At 49.1% G+C, this 14,367-nt stretch overlaps 2 protein-coding genes across 2 annotated transcripts; one reads left to right on the top strand and one right to left on the bottom strand.

The window, feature by feature from the left end:
- Positions 1-3,902: 3,902 nt before the first annotated feature.
- On the top strand, positions 3,903-6,579 carry EAH_00043860 (hypothetical protein, conserved; the record flags this gene model as incomplete). Its single annotated transcript, XM_013394943.1, has 4 exons — positions 3,903-4,310; positions 4,709-5,234; positions 5,673-5,911; positions 6,568-6,579. The coding sequence occupies 4 exons, from the start codon at positions 3,903-3,905 to the stop codon at positions 6,577-6,579; spliced, it is 1,185 nt and encodes a 394-aa protein (XP_013250397.1).
- A 984-nt stretch (positions 6,580-7,563) lies between these two features.
- On the bottom strand, positions 7,564-11,609 carry EAH_00043850 (peptidyl-tRNA hydrolase PTH2 domain-containing protein, putative; the record flags this gene model as incomplete). The annotated part of the gene is made up of 5 exons (XM_013394942.1): positions 7,564-8,073; positions 10,507-10,596; positions 10,793-10,873; positions 10,922-10,996; positions 11,385-11,609. The coding sequence occupies 5 exons, from the start codon at positions 11,607-11,609 to the stop codon at positions 7,564-7,566; spliced, it is 981 nt and encodes a 326-aa protein (XP_013250396.1).
- Positions 11,610-14,367: the final 2,758 nt, after the last annotated feature.

Below are 14,367 nucleotides of genomic sequence, written 5' to 3'. Positions count from 1 at the left end.
ATATATATATATATATATATATATTAGATTAAAAGTTTAAAAGATATGGTGGTTGTGGTGGCGGCGTATCAAAGCCAAACAAAAAACAGAAAATTAAATACATCAAGGCGGAGGATTGCTGCTGCTGCTGCTGCTGCTGCTACAGCTGCTGCTGCTGCTGCAGCTTCTGCTGCTGCGGGTGAAGTTAGTTTTTGATGTGAATACACAGGAGCCGCAACTGCTGCTGCTGCTCTAGCAGCTGCTGCTGTGGCTGCTGCTGCCGCTGCAACTGCTGGTGGTGGTGCAGGTGCATGCATCAGGCAGGAGTTGTATGGTTGTGTTGGGGCTTGGAGGACGACGCAGCTGCATGCACGCAGTTATATTAAATTAATTTGTTTAAGCTTCTCAATTCCTAAGAGAACCATCATCGCCCCTGTGCTCGTAACTCGCCCCTGAAAGATTAAATCCAGTGCCTCTTTATAATGCAGCTCGTACACTTCAATCAGCTCGTCAGCATCTGCTGCCCGGCGGTCCCCATACACCTGAACACCAGCAGCAGCAGCAGCAGCAGCAGCAGCAGTAGCAGAAGATACTAAACAATCAACTCAGCAGCAGCTGCTGCGCGCCAGTGGTGGGAGTATATCTAAGCTGCAGCAGCAGCAGCAGCAGCAGCAGCAGAAGCAAAAGCAGCAGGATTAGTTTCTGGTCGTGCATCACTAAACCCTAAACCCTAAACCCTAAACCCTAATTGGATTACCTTCTGCCCGTCAATAACTAAATAAGGGAGATAAGGCTGTGCTGTATACTTAGCCCCAGGTAAAACCACAGAAGAATTCATTATGGGCACCAAACGCCCTCCTCGCTGCACACAAACCCTAAACCCTAAACCCTAAACCCTAAACCCTAAACCCTAAACCCTAGACCTCAAGCTTAAACAGGTAAGAATATAAGCGAAAGGAATTGGGTGAGGCAGAAGAAAGAGCAGAGAAGACAGAGAGGAGACAGATAAAATACTGAAAAGAGACACAGAAAAGGAGACAGATATAAAAAGGAGACAGATATTAAAGAGAGGAGACAGAGAAAGATATAAAAGAGAGGAGACAGAAAGATATAAAAAAGAAGAGACAGAAATATATAAAAGAAGAGACAGAGAAAGATATAAAAGAAGAGACAGAGAGAGATATAGGAGGAGAGACAGAGAAAGATATAAAAGAAGAGACAGAGAAAGATATAAAAGAAGAGATACAGAGAAGTAAAAGGAGACAGAGAAAGATATAGAAGCAGAGATAGAGACAGATAAAAGAAGAGACAGAGAAAGATAAAAGGAGACAGAGAAAGATATAGGAGGAGACAGAGACAGATAAAAGGAGACAGAGAAAGATATAAAAGAAGAGATACAGAGAAGTAAAAGGAGACAGAGACAGATATAAAAGGAGAGACAGAGAAAGATATAAAAGAAGAGAGAGACATATATAAAAGGAGACAGAAAAAGATATAAAAGAAGAGACAGAGAAATAAGATATACTATTCCAGCCTCTTCTTCTGTCTCGCATGCAGCGCAGTGCTGCATGCTGTGATGTTTTTGTTCGTAGAGACCGCAGACAACGCCGAACAGTCCTTTGTTAGGCCCCGGGCAGTATTCCTTTAAACAAATACAATAAAAGCAAGACACGCTATACACTGAAACAAGACAAAAGGAGACAGGAGGAGACACAAGGAGACAGAAGGAGACTGAAGGAGACAGGAGGAGACAGGAGGAGACAGAATAAAGACAAGACACACTATAAACTGAAACAAGACAGAAGGAGACAGAAGTAGACAGAAGGAGACAGAAGGAGACAGAAGGAGACAGGAGGAGACAGAAGCAGACAGAATAAAGAAGAAAGAAAGGAGACAGAATAAAGAGAAGAGACAGAACAAAGAGAAGAGACAGAATAAAGAAAGGAGACAGAAGAAAGGAGACAGAAAAGAGACAGAGAGAAGGAAGAAAGGTAAAAAGGAGACAGCAAAGAAGAGACAACAGGCAGCACCATGCAACAGCACGCGAACCCAAAGCAGACAGAAGAAAGAGAGGAGACAGCAGCAGCAGCGAGAAGAACAGCAGCAGCAGAAGCAGGAGAAAGAGCAGCAGCAGCAGCAGGAGAAAGAGTAGCAGCATCACGAAAAAGAAGAAAAAGCAGCAGCAGCACGGTAGCAGCAGCGACAGCAGCAGGAGAAAGAACAGCAGCAGCAGCAGCAGCAGCAGCAGCAAGAAGAGTATTACCCTAAGAAGTGTAAGCTTTTTTGTAGTAGAGCAGAAAGGTAGACAAATAACAGCAGGCGGTGCGTCAGAGACATCAAACGAATGAACAGAGCCGTCAGGAAAGGAGACAGACCGACGCTTTACTGCAGACAAAAGGAGACAGAAGAATATATAAATAAATATATATATATATATATGAGGACAAAAGGAGACAGATGAATATATACATATATATATATGAAGACAAAAGGAGACAGAAGAATATATATATATATAAACACAAAAGGAGACAGAAGAATAAATAAATTACGTATATGTATATATATATGAAGACAAAAGGAGACAGAAGAATATATATATATATATATATAAGAAGATAATAAACAAGGAAGGCATTTAAACGTAATAATAATAATGCAGACAAACAAAATAAAAAATATAAACAAAAGGAGACAGACGGAGACAAAAGGAGACAAACAAAAACAGTAAAAAGCAGCAGCAGCAGCAGAGAAGAGCTGCAGCAGCGATAAAAGAAAAAACAAATAAATAAATAAATAAATTAAAGACAAAAGGAGACAGAATAAACAGCAGCAAGCGGCACACAGCAGCACGAATAAAAGCAAAGCATTGAATTCTTCTTGCTGCTGTTGCTGCTGCTGCTGTTGCTGTTGCTGCTGTTGGTGCTGCTGCTGCTGCGTACTTGTCCTCCATCCTCTATAAACGACTTCGTCTTTAAGTAGCTTCACATTGTCAATGGGGTTGCTGCTGCTGCTGTTGCTGCTGCTGCTGCTGCTACTGCTGTTGCTGTTGTTGTTGTTGTTGCTGCTGCTGCTAGTGTTGTTATTGTTGTTATTGCTGCTGCTGTTGTATCTCCGTTGTTGTAGTGTGTGTGTACAGCGGAAGCATGCAGCAGGAGCAGCAGCAGGAGCGGCAGGAGCAGCAGCAGCAGCAGAAGCAGCAGCAGCAAATGCGTGGAGGCGTTGTGCTGCTGCTGCTGTTGCTCCTCTTGCAGTACAGCTGAGGAGAGAAGAGAAGCTCATTATGAATTGCAGTGTATACACAGCTCTTCGTTTTAAAGTATATATACACCTTAAAAGGAGACAGATAAAGGAGACAGAATAATAGGGTTGTCTATCAATTCGTAGAGGCGGATGTCTGATGTATGAAGACCAGCAAAGGGCTGCTGAGCTGTACAGACAGCTGTGTTTGGCTTGCTGCTGCTGCTGCTGCTGCTGCATGCAGCAGCAGCATAAGCGACAGCCCCAATAATCGGCGGCAGCAGCAGCAGCAGCAGCAAAGCGCGTGCTGCTGCCGCTAAGGTAATTTATTTAAAAATAATTTTATATATAAAGTAGTTGCAGCTAAGTCTGCTGAGCTGTACGTACACCACAGACCCCTCTTGCTGCTGCTCCTGCTACCTGCAGCAACTGCAGCCCAAGCAGGGGGCCCCCTCTGCAGCAGCAGCAGCAGCAGCAACAGCAGCAGCAATTGCTGCAATAGTAACGATAGCGGCGGCAACAGCAGCATCCACAGCAACAACGGGAAGCACAACAGCAGCAGCAGCAGCAGCAGCAGTTGCTGCTGCTGCTGCAGATTCTAACAGCCTGCTGCTGCCGACCAGGGCAGCTCAGCACCTCAAACCCTAAACCCTAAACCCTAAACCCTCGTTGTCTCATTCTAAATGTCTATCCCCTTAATTACCTGGGAGGCCCCGGAGAGACAGGGGCCCCCTGAAGGTCTTGATGCTGCAGCAGCAGCAGCAGCAAATCCACTGCTGCAGCTGTCGCTAGAGGAGGTGATTGAACAAGAGAGAAGAAACCGCAGCCAGCAGCAGCAGCAGCAGAAACAGCAGCAGCAGCAACAGCAGCAGCATCAGCAACAGCAGCAGCATCAGCAGCGACAGACGCCACCGCCTCAGCCGAGGCGACAAGTGCTGCTGCGCCCCAGCCCTTGTGTAGCAGCAGCAGCAGCAGCAGCAGCAAACACAGGGGGAAGATGGTTGCAGCTGCTGCGCGCTGTCTGCGTTGAAGCCCTCAATATACCTGATGCAGGTTGGGAGTACGTAAGGCTGCTGCAGCAAGATGACCCGGTAGGTGGTGCTGTTGCTGCTGCTGCTGCAGCGGGTGCTGCTGCCGCTGCTGCTGTTGCTGCTGCTACTGCAGCGGATGCTGCTGATACTGGAGCGGGTGCTGCTGTTGCTGCTGCTGTAGCGGTTACTATAGGAGCTGTTGCTGCTGCTGCTGTAGATGTTGCTGTTGCTGCTGCCGCTTCTGTAGCTGTTGCTGCTGCTGCTGCTGCTGCTGCCTTTCCTCACCTGCCTTACCTTTGTATTGCATTTGCAGCTAGCTGCTTGCAGCTAGCTGGTAGTAGCTAGCTAGCTGGTGGCTATATATAGGTGTCGGTGCTGCTGCTTGTGCAGTTTGCTGCTGCTTCTGATGCGGTTTGCTGCTGCTGTTTGTGTGGTTTGCTGCTGTGCTGCTGCTGCAGCCGGTACCCAGCAGTTTGCTGCTGGTGTGCGGCGGTGTTGTGTCTCCGTTTGATGTATTATCTTTCTTCCAGCCGTTCAACCCTTTGCAAGTCGAATTCATAGCCCCTCTGCAGCAGCAGCAGCAGCAGCAGCAGCAGCAGCAGCAGGATGTGGATGCGTTTAACAGCCGCATTGAGCAGTGCTGCATCGCCTTTCCCTCTCCTGCTGCTGCTGCTGCTGCGCTGCACCAGAGAAGTAGACCCTGTGATTTGCTGCTCATGCGACACCAGGAGCAGCTGCAGCAGCAGCAGAAACACCTGCAGCAGCTGCTGGAGGAAGGTGCTGAGGAGGGTGAGGTGCAGCACCAGCAGCAGCAGCAGCAGCACCAGCAGCAGCTTGCTGCCATCGAGCAGCAAATCTCAAGCCTGACGCAACTGCAGCAAACAGCAGACGAAGACGCTGACGTTAGAATCTGTCTGCAGCAACTCTCCAAGTGGAGAAGGCAAGTTGCTGCTGCTGCTGCTGCTGCTGCTGCTGATTGTGGTGGTGCTGCTGTTTGTGTTGCTGCTCTGCTGCTGCTGCTTGTTGTGCTGCTGCTGCTCTTCTGCTACTCGTTGTGGTGATGCTGCTGCTTGTGCTGCTGCTGCTGTTCAGCTGCTGCTGCTGTTCTGCTGCTGCTGTTCTGCTGCTGCTGCTCTTCTGTTGCTGTTTGTGGCGCTGTTGCTGCTGTTTTTTGGTGGTGCTGCTGCTCGTGCTGCTGCTGATCCACCTGCTGCTGCTGCAGTGCGCCGTGCTGCTCGCTGCTGCAGCAGCTGCTGCTTCTGCTGCTGCTTGTCTTGCTCCTGTTGCTGCTTCTTTTGCGTTTCTGTTGCTGCTGCTGCTGTTGCAGTTCTTCTGTATGTTTAAAGGCCTAGAGTTTTATTCTGTGATGCCTTTTCTGCTGCTGCTGCTGCTGCTGCTGCTGCTTCAGGGTGGTGTCCATAGGTAGCAGCGAAGACGGTAAGAGCTATCAGCTGCTGCTGCGTCCGGCTGTTGCTGCGGATATGCCTGCTGCATCAGCAGCAGCAGCAGCAGACCCCTCACGCATAAGGAAGCTGCGCCCTACGCTCAACTTCACAATGGCTGCTGCTGCTGCTGCTGCTGGAAATGAAGCAGCAGCTTTAACAGGGGATACAGCAGGTCTCGAGGAGACAGCTCTACTTAGAGACGCAGTAGCTGTACAGGTCTGTGCTCGCTGCTGCTGCTACTGCTACTGCTGCTGCTACTGCTGCTGCTGCTGCTACTGTTGCTGCTGCTGCTAGTGCTCCTGCTACTGCTGCTGCTGCTGCTGCTTCATTGTTTGTCTCCTTTAGTGTATTTGTCTCTCTCTTTTTCTATGTTGTTTGATTTCGTCTCGTTTTCTCTATATTTAATCTGCTTTGTGCGGATGCTGTCTCCTTTTGTCTTGGTGGTGTCTCCTTTTGTCTGGATGCTGTCTCCTTTTGTCTTTATTTGTTTTATTTGTAGTCTTCAGGGGGTCGCTTTCGCTCTTTACTTTTAAACGGTTTGTTTGATTTAGGAGAAGAGGGGACATCCAGGCTGCACCCGCCGTCTTGCCGAGCTGTGTAAATCTTTAGCTCTTTTGTCTCCTTTTAATTATATTTTATTTAATTATATTTTGTTTAATTATATTTAGTTTAATTTAGGCTATTTTAGTTTAATTTAATTTAGTTTAATTTAACTTAATTTAGTTTTTATTTTATCTGTCTCCTTTGAGATGTCTCCTTTATTTTCTTCTGTCTCCTTTGACTGTCTCTTATTCTTTTTTTTTACCTTTCTTAATCTAACTGTCTCCTTCTTTATTTTGTTTTTGTCGTGTTATCTTTGTGATTCTTCTCAGCTTAACTCCTAGACCAGAAGCAGCAATGGAGACAGACACAGCAGCAGCAGCAGCAGCAGCAGCAGCAGCAGCAGCAGCAGCAAACTCTAGAGGGGGCCCCTACTATAGGGGCCCCCACTGGAAGAGCCCCACAGATAGAGACAGCTTCAGCAGGTGGCGATCAGCAGCAGAGGACAAGCGGACACTTGATTCAAGGTTTGCTGCTGCTGCTGCTGCTGCTGTTGCTGCTGCTGTTGCTGCTGCTGCTGTTGCTGCTGCAGTTGCTGCTGCTGCTTTTGGTGCTGCTTCTGTTGCTGTTGCTGTTGCTGCTGTTGCTGCTGCTGCTGCTGGTGTTTCTGCTGTTGCTGTTGCTGCTCTAGTTGCTGCTGCTGGTTTTGCTGCTGTTGCTGCTGGAGCTGTTGCCTCTGCGTCTTTTGCTGTTGCTGCAGCTGCTGCTGCTATTTTTTTTTCTTCTCGATGTCTCCTTCTGTTTGTTTATGTTTTGCTTGAATTTAATTATATTTGCTGCTGCTTCTCTTCAGGTTTACTGCAGCAGGAAGCACAGCAGCAAGAGCCCCCCGCAGCCGCAGCCGCAGCTGGGAGTTAAAATATATTAAAAGGAGACAGTGGAGAGACAGCAGAGACAGAAGAACAGAGGGAAGGAGACACAGGAGACACCTCAGCAGCAGCAGCAGCAGCAGCAGCAGGGGCAGGGGTAGAAGTAGGAGCAGCAGCCGGGAAAGACGAATGAGGAGACACAGGAGACACCGACACAGCAGCACCAGCAGCAGCAGCAGAAGCAGAAGCAGCAGCAGCAGCAAAAGCAAAAGAAAAACAAAAAACAGAAAGGGTAGAGGGTTTAAAGAGAGACGAAGAGGGCTAGCAGCAGAGAGAGAGTTAGCGAAGCAGCACAAACGCAGCAGACGCAGAAGAGACACATAAACCTACACTCTCCAGCAGCAGCTTATGTAGCAGCAGCACCAGTTTCTGCTGCTGTTGCTGCAGTTCCTGCTGCTACTACATATCCTGCTGCTGCTGCAGCTTTTGATGATGCAGCTCATGCTGCTGCTGCAGCGCGTGCTTCAGCTTGATATCCTGCTGGTGCTGCAGGTACTGCTGCTGCTGCAGGTTGTTTTGCTGCTGCAGCTTGTGTTGCTGCTGCAGCTTGTGTTGCTGCTGCAGGTTGTTTTGCTGCTGCAGCTTGTGTTGCTGCTGCAGCTTGTGCTGCTGCTGCAGCTTGTGCTTGTGTTGCTGCTGCAGCTTGTGCTGCTGCTGCAGGTTGTTTTGCTGCTGCAGCTTGTCTTGCTGCTGCAGCTTGTGTTGCTGCTGCAGCTTGTGCTGCTGCTGCAGCTTGTGCTTGTGTTGCTGCTGCAGCTTGTGCTGCTGCTGCAGCTTGTGCTGCTGCTGCAGCTTGTGTTGCTGCTGCAGCTTGTGTTGCTGCTGCAGCTTGTGCTGCTGCTGCAGGTTGTTTTGCTGCTGCAGCTTGTGCTGCTGCTGCAGCTTGTGTTGCTGCTGCAGCTTGTGTTGCTGCAGCAGCAGTTAGGTTTTCTGTCTCTACGTGTTTGTGGGGCTTGTCAGTGAGGGATTACCTCCGACAGACGAATGCAGCAGCAGCAGCAGCAGCAGCGGAAACAGCAGCAGCAGCAGCAGAAACAGCAGCAGCTGCAGCAGCAGCGAGAACATTCGTTTGCACATACTGTCGGATTACACCTGCAATTATTTTGTGGGGCGCATGCACTCGGGTGTCCGCAATTAAAATAAACAAAAGAGACAGACAAATAGAGACAAATAAAGAAAGGAGACAGACAAATAGAGACAAATAAACAAAAGAGACAGACAAAGGAGACAGAATAGGGTAGACAGAAGAAGAGTAAAAGGAGTGTATCGTTTAGGGTTTAGGGTTTAGGTTTGATTGTCAAGGGTTTAGAGCTCAAGGATTAGGGTTTAGGGTTTAGGTGCCTAAAGCGACAGCAGAGCTGCAGCGCGAGAGAAGAGAGGGACGCAAGAAAAGGAGACAAACAGCAAAGGAGACAAATTTGCTGCTGCTGTTTTGTTTGCTGCTGTTCTACTGTCTCCTTTCTCTTATTTTGTTTGCTGCTGTTCACAGTGTATAAACAGCAGCAGAAGGAAAGGAGACAGCAGATATCTGCAGCTTAGGGTTTATGTCTTTGCTTATTTATTAAACACCGCGGTGTACGTACACCCCAAAAGATGTGCTGCTGCTGCTGCTGCTGCTGCTGCGAGATGCAGGCTGCTGCAGCAGCATCAACCACAACAGCAACAGTAACAGCTGCAGGCTCCTGCTACAGCTGTGAGCTGCTGCTGCAGCAGCAACAGCAGTAGCAGCAGCAGCAGCAACTCTGCGTACTGGCGGGGAAGCTAAGGGCTAATCTATGCAACATGCAGCAGCAAGTGCTGCTGTTTTGCTGCTGCTTTGCTGCTGCTGTTCTGCTGCTGCTGTTCTGCTGCTCTATAGGGAGACAGGAAAGGAGACAGAAACAGAGACAGAGATAGAGAGACAGAGAGACAGACAAAGAAATAAAGAGAGACAGAGACAAAAAGAGACAGAAGGAGACACAAACATAAACAGAGACAGAGACAGACGGAGACAGAGACAGAGACAGAGACACAGAAAGAGACAGACAGAGACAGACAAAAGCAAAGACAAAGAGACAGAGAAAGGAGGACAGAGACAGCGACAGATAAAAGGAGACAGAGAAGGAGAGACAGAGACAAAAACAGAGACGGAGACAGAAAGAGAGACAGAGAGACAGGCAGAGACAGAAACGCAAACATAAACAGAGACAGAGAGACAGAGACAGAGAGACAGAGACAGAGAGACAGAGTAAGAGATAAGAAGACAGAGACAGAGACAGACAGCTAAGTGGAGACAGACAGAGTAAGGCAAGGAGTACGAAGGAGACAGAGACAGAGAGACAGACGAAAATAAGCAAACAGAGACAAGGGGGTTTAAACAAACAAATACGAGGAGACAGTTTCTCAGCAACAACAGACTCTTTACAGACGGAGACAAAGACAGACAACGCAAGACAAAGACATAAATAAATAAAATAAAATAAAGACAAACAGAGACAACTGAAAGACTCGTAGATAATCAAGAAGAAAACAAAACAATTATGAGGTTGCAGCGCTGCGGAGGCACGCACCTGCAGCAAGTGCTGCAGCAGCAGCAAGTGCTGCAGCAACAGCAGCAGCACGTGCTGCTGCTTGTGCTCTGCTGCTGCTTCTGCTTCGGCAAAAGCTGCAGCAGAAGCAGCAGCAAGCGTAGCAAAACAACGGTGTGAATGAAAACGCAAGAAAGCAAAATTAGACAACAATGCTGGAGACACCTGCTGCTGCAGCAGCAGAGACAAAACTCAGGGAAGCAGCAGCAAACGAACATGAGCCCTCCTAAAGGCCCTTGGGGGCCCCCTAAAGGACCCTAGGGGGCCCCCTAAAGCACCCTAGGGGGCCCCCCTAAAGGACCCTAGGGGGCCCCCTAAAGGACCCCAGGGGGCCCCCCTAAAGATCCTAGGGGGCCCCCCTAAAGGCCCTTGGGGGCCCCCTAAAGGCCCTAGGGGGCCCCCCTAAAGATCCTAGGGGGCCCCCTAAAGGACCGTAGGGCCCCTTAGAGGGCCTGTGGGGCCCCTAAAGATATCCTAGAGGGCCCTTTAAATGTCCTTAGGGGCCCTCAGCAGCACTTGGGGGCCCCTACAAACTCGAGGGGGTGTGGGGGGCCCCCAAAGCATTAATAGGGGCCCCCTATATTATTAGAGAGGTGGGGGCCCCTAATAAGATGAAAGAGACAGAGGCATCATAACAGCTTCAGGTGTCCCGTCACCTTGTCAATGCGGCCAATTGGGGCTGAGCAGCAGCAGCAGCAGCAGCAGCAACAGCAGCAGCAGCAAGAAGAAAAGGTATACGTACAACAGCTGCAAAAATGTATGGGCCTGCATTTACCGGGTCTATGCTATGTGGTGCTGCTGCTGCTTGCTCACCTGGCCCCACAGCAATAGCAGTCATAGAGCCTCGAGGTACTTGTGTGCGTCCCTGCAGCCCAGTCAATCCACACAGATTGCATGCAAGGCTAGCTGCTGCTGCTGTTGCTGCTGCTGCTGTTGCTGCTGCTGCAGCACAGTTCGCTCCCTCTGTTTCCTGCTGCTGCAGGGAGGGCCCCAAGAGAGCCCTTGCATGCAGCAGGAGAAGCCATGGGGCCCCCCAAAGCAACAATCAGTACAGCAAATACTGCAGCAGCATCAGCAGCAGCAGCAGCATACAGCTGCTGCTGTGCGTACACCTCAGACGGGCAGCCGCGCTTAACTCCCACCTGCCAACCCTAAACCCTAAACCCTAAACCCTAAACCCTAAAACTTACAGCGTCGCGTACGCAGCAGACGTTGAGGCCCGCTGCAGCTGCTGCCTTTACAATATCTAATCCTGCTTCTTCATCCTGCAGATACACCTCAGCAACCCGCAGAAATAATAAAATATAAATATAAATATAAATATAAATATAAATATAAATATTAGACAGTAGACAAAATAAACAAACGTCAGACACGCAACTAAGAGCAATAAACTCGCAATAAAAGCATTACACCAACAGCAGCAAGCAGCAGCAGCAGCAGCAGCAGCTGATACAGCAGCAGCAGCAGCATCTGCAGCAGCAACACCAGCAGCAGCAGCTGCAGCAGGCTTCGCATGCACATCATAGTCCGCCAGTATGCAGTTTGAGTATCTGCATGCTCTGTGCTGTCTTTGTGCAGCGTTTATATTCGTTATTCTTCTCTTTGTCGTTTATTTAGGGTTTAGGGTTTAGGGTTTTCGGGTGTACGTACAGGAAATCTTAAGACAACTTTTGTCTCGCCTCGCTGCTCCCAGAGGTCCAGCCACAAAGCAAGACGCTCTATTGCCTTCCAAGTTGCAGCAGCAGCAGCAGCAGCAGCAGCAGGGGGGCCCCCCTGCATCTCTGCTGCTATAACAGCTTCCGATGCCTTCTTTGCTTTTCTATACGCACCCAGAGCTGCATGCGCACACTGCGCAGCCACCTTACCTCGCCCCATTCCTAAATCTGCATGCAAACAAAGCCCCAAAAGAAGTTATTCAATGCATGCATGCATGCAAAGCCCCACAAGAAATTATGCAATGCATGCATGCATGCAAAGCCCCAAAAGAAATTATTCAATGCATGCATGCAAAGCCCCAGAAGAAATAATTATATATGCATGCAAACAAAGCCCCAAAAGAAACATACAATGAACCTCCTCGCACAGACGCTACTACACTAACTTTGTTTATATGCATGCATGCATGCATGCATGTATAAACATGTGCTGCATGCATGCATGCATGTGCTGCATGCATGCATGCATGTATAAACAAATTGAATAGAGATAGGAAATTCGTATAGACGCCCACAAGCTGTATTATCCATCCGTTTAGCTACGACTATAGGGTTTAGGGTTTAGGGTTTAGGGTTTAGGGTTTAGGGTTTGGGGTGTATGCACACCATTACGAACGCATAAAACCATTTTACATTCTTCTCTGTCTTCGCTGCTGACGCAAGATCTAATGCGAGATAAAGCGCGATGAAGATAGGGGGCCCCCAAGTGAGGGGCCCCCAGGTGTGTGCCGCCTAATAACTTTGATAAAGCATCAGTAGGGTCTTGCTGAAAAGATTTAAATAAATAAGACAGAGGGTTTATACTGCTGCTGCTGCTGCTGCTGCTGCTGCGCTGCAGCAGCAGAAACAACAATAATACACCCCCTAGAAGCAGCAGCAAGTTGCTGCTGAGGTTTAGGGAGGTAAGATCCATGACTGCAGCAACAGCAGCAGCAACAGCAGCAGCAGCAGCAGCAGATAAGAGCAGCAAGAGACAGTTTCTTTCGCTATTTATGCGGTAAAAGAAGACAGAGCAGCAGCAGCAAACAAAGACAGAGACTGCAGCAGAGACTGCAGCAGACAGTCAGCCACACATGCAGAGAGACGAATAAAAAATAAATAAAATATAACAGGAGACAGCAAATAGAGAGAAAAGAAGATATATACAGCAACAATCAAACAAACAAAGAGGGTTTAGGGTTTAAGGGTTTAGGGTTTAGGGTTTAGGGGGTGGAGGCTTGCGATTTGGGGAAAGGACCGCAGAATTCTCTGCTAATAAATAAAATATTAGGGTTTAGCGTTTAGGGTTTAGGGTTTAGGGTTTAGGGTTTAGGGTTTAGGGTTTAGGGTTTAGGGTTTGGTGGCAAGGCACGAGTGTTTAGGGTTTGCGTGTTGCTCTCTCTCCTCACTCTGAGCACACAACTTCCCCCGAAAGGCCCGCAAAGGCTGTAATAAGGGTTTAGGGTTTAGGGTTTAGGGTTTAGGGTTTAGGGTTTAGGGTTTGTATATTGATTGCTGCCTGAGCAGCTGCTGAAATTGAGGGGGGGAGGGGGGCCCAGGGCCCGGGGTTGGGGGCCCCCAGCGGGGGGCCCCTTAAGGGGGCCCATAGAGACTTTTGCTCTATAACCGTTGAGGGTTTAGGGTTTAATCTCTAGGGTTTAGGGTTTAGGGTTTAGGGTTTATTTCATGTGTATTTACAGCTTCTAACGGCTAACGACCCCCTCTTATCTCTCGTGTCTCTGCTCGCAAAGCACAGTGCAGCAACAGCAGCAGCAGCAGCAGCAGCAGCATTAGCTGAAACAGCATTAATAGCCGCTACTGCAGCTTCTGCTGCAGTTGCTGCAGCTTTTGCTGCAGCAAAATTGGTTTGCTGCTGCTGCAGCAGAGCACAGCGCGACCGGGGCAGCCTTCACGCTCTGCAGCAGCAGCAGCAACAACAACAGCAACAGCAGCAGCAACAGCAGCAGCAACAGCATCAAGAGCACCTATAGCACCAGTACAAGCAGCACCAGGAGCAGCAGCACCAGGAGCAGCAGCAGCCCTAGCAGCAGCAGCAGCAGCAGGAGGAGGAAGATGTTGCTGCGCTGCACTGCACAGCGGTATGTCTCTCACTTCTTCAGCAGCAAACTTCGTACAACTTTACCCTGGGGGCCCCTAGGGGGGCCCCCCTGCAAACATAGTGGGGGGCCCCTGCCCTGTGGGGGCCCCCCTGTGTCTCCTAGCAGCACGAGAGAGATCAGTGTCTCGCTTAACTCAGCAGCAGCAGCAGCAGCACCAGCAATAATAGGAACAGGAGCTGCAGAAACAGCAGCACTGCGAAGAGTAACAGCAGGAACAGGAACAGCAGCAACAGCAGCAGCACCAGCAGCAGCAACAGCAGCAGCAACAGCAGCAGCAGCAGCAGGCAGCAGACGTTACTTCAGCACTCGCAACATCAGCGGCCGTCTCTTTTATAAGCGGAGGCCGCTGCAGGTCCCTCGGCTTAAACCCCCTAACATTCGCAGGTTAGACCCAGCAGCAGCAGCAGCAACAGCAGCAGCAGCAGCAGCAAGAGCAGCAGCAGCAAGAGCAGCAGCAGCAAGAGCAGCAGCAGAAAGAGCAACAGCAGCAGCAGCAACAGAACTAGTAGCAGCACTAACAATAGCAGCAGCAGCAGTACTGGGAGTAACCGCTGCAGCAAGAACAGCAGCAGCAGCAGCAGCAAGAGAAGCAGCAGCAGCAACAGGAAGGTTTATATGTTGCTTTTTCTGTCTCTGTGTTTGTTTGAGCAGCAAATGGTTAGAGGGGGCCCCTCACAAGAAGGGCATTTGCGTAAAGGTAAACCCTAAACCCTAAACCCTAAACCCTAAACCCTAAACCCTACAACTTGTGTTATTTTTGTTTGTTTCAGGTTTTTCATTTACTTTTACTGTTTCTTTCTTTCTTTGTTTTATCTTTGT

The sequence above is a fragment of the Eimeria acervulina genome, genomic scaffold, assembly GCF_000499425.1.
Source record: "Eimeria acervulina Houghton genomic scaffold, Eah_scaff594, whole genome shotgun sequence".
Taxonomy (NCBI): Eukaryota; Apicomplexa; class Conoidasida; order Eucoccidiorida; family Eimeriidae; genus Eimeria; species Eimeria acervulina.
The sequence above is the reverse complement of the archived record's forward strand: the minus strand, read 5'-3'. Positions and strand labels throughout refer to the sequence as shown.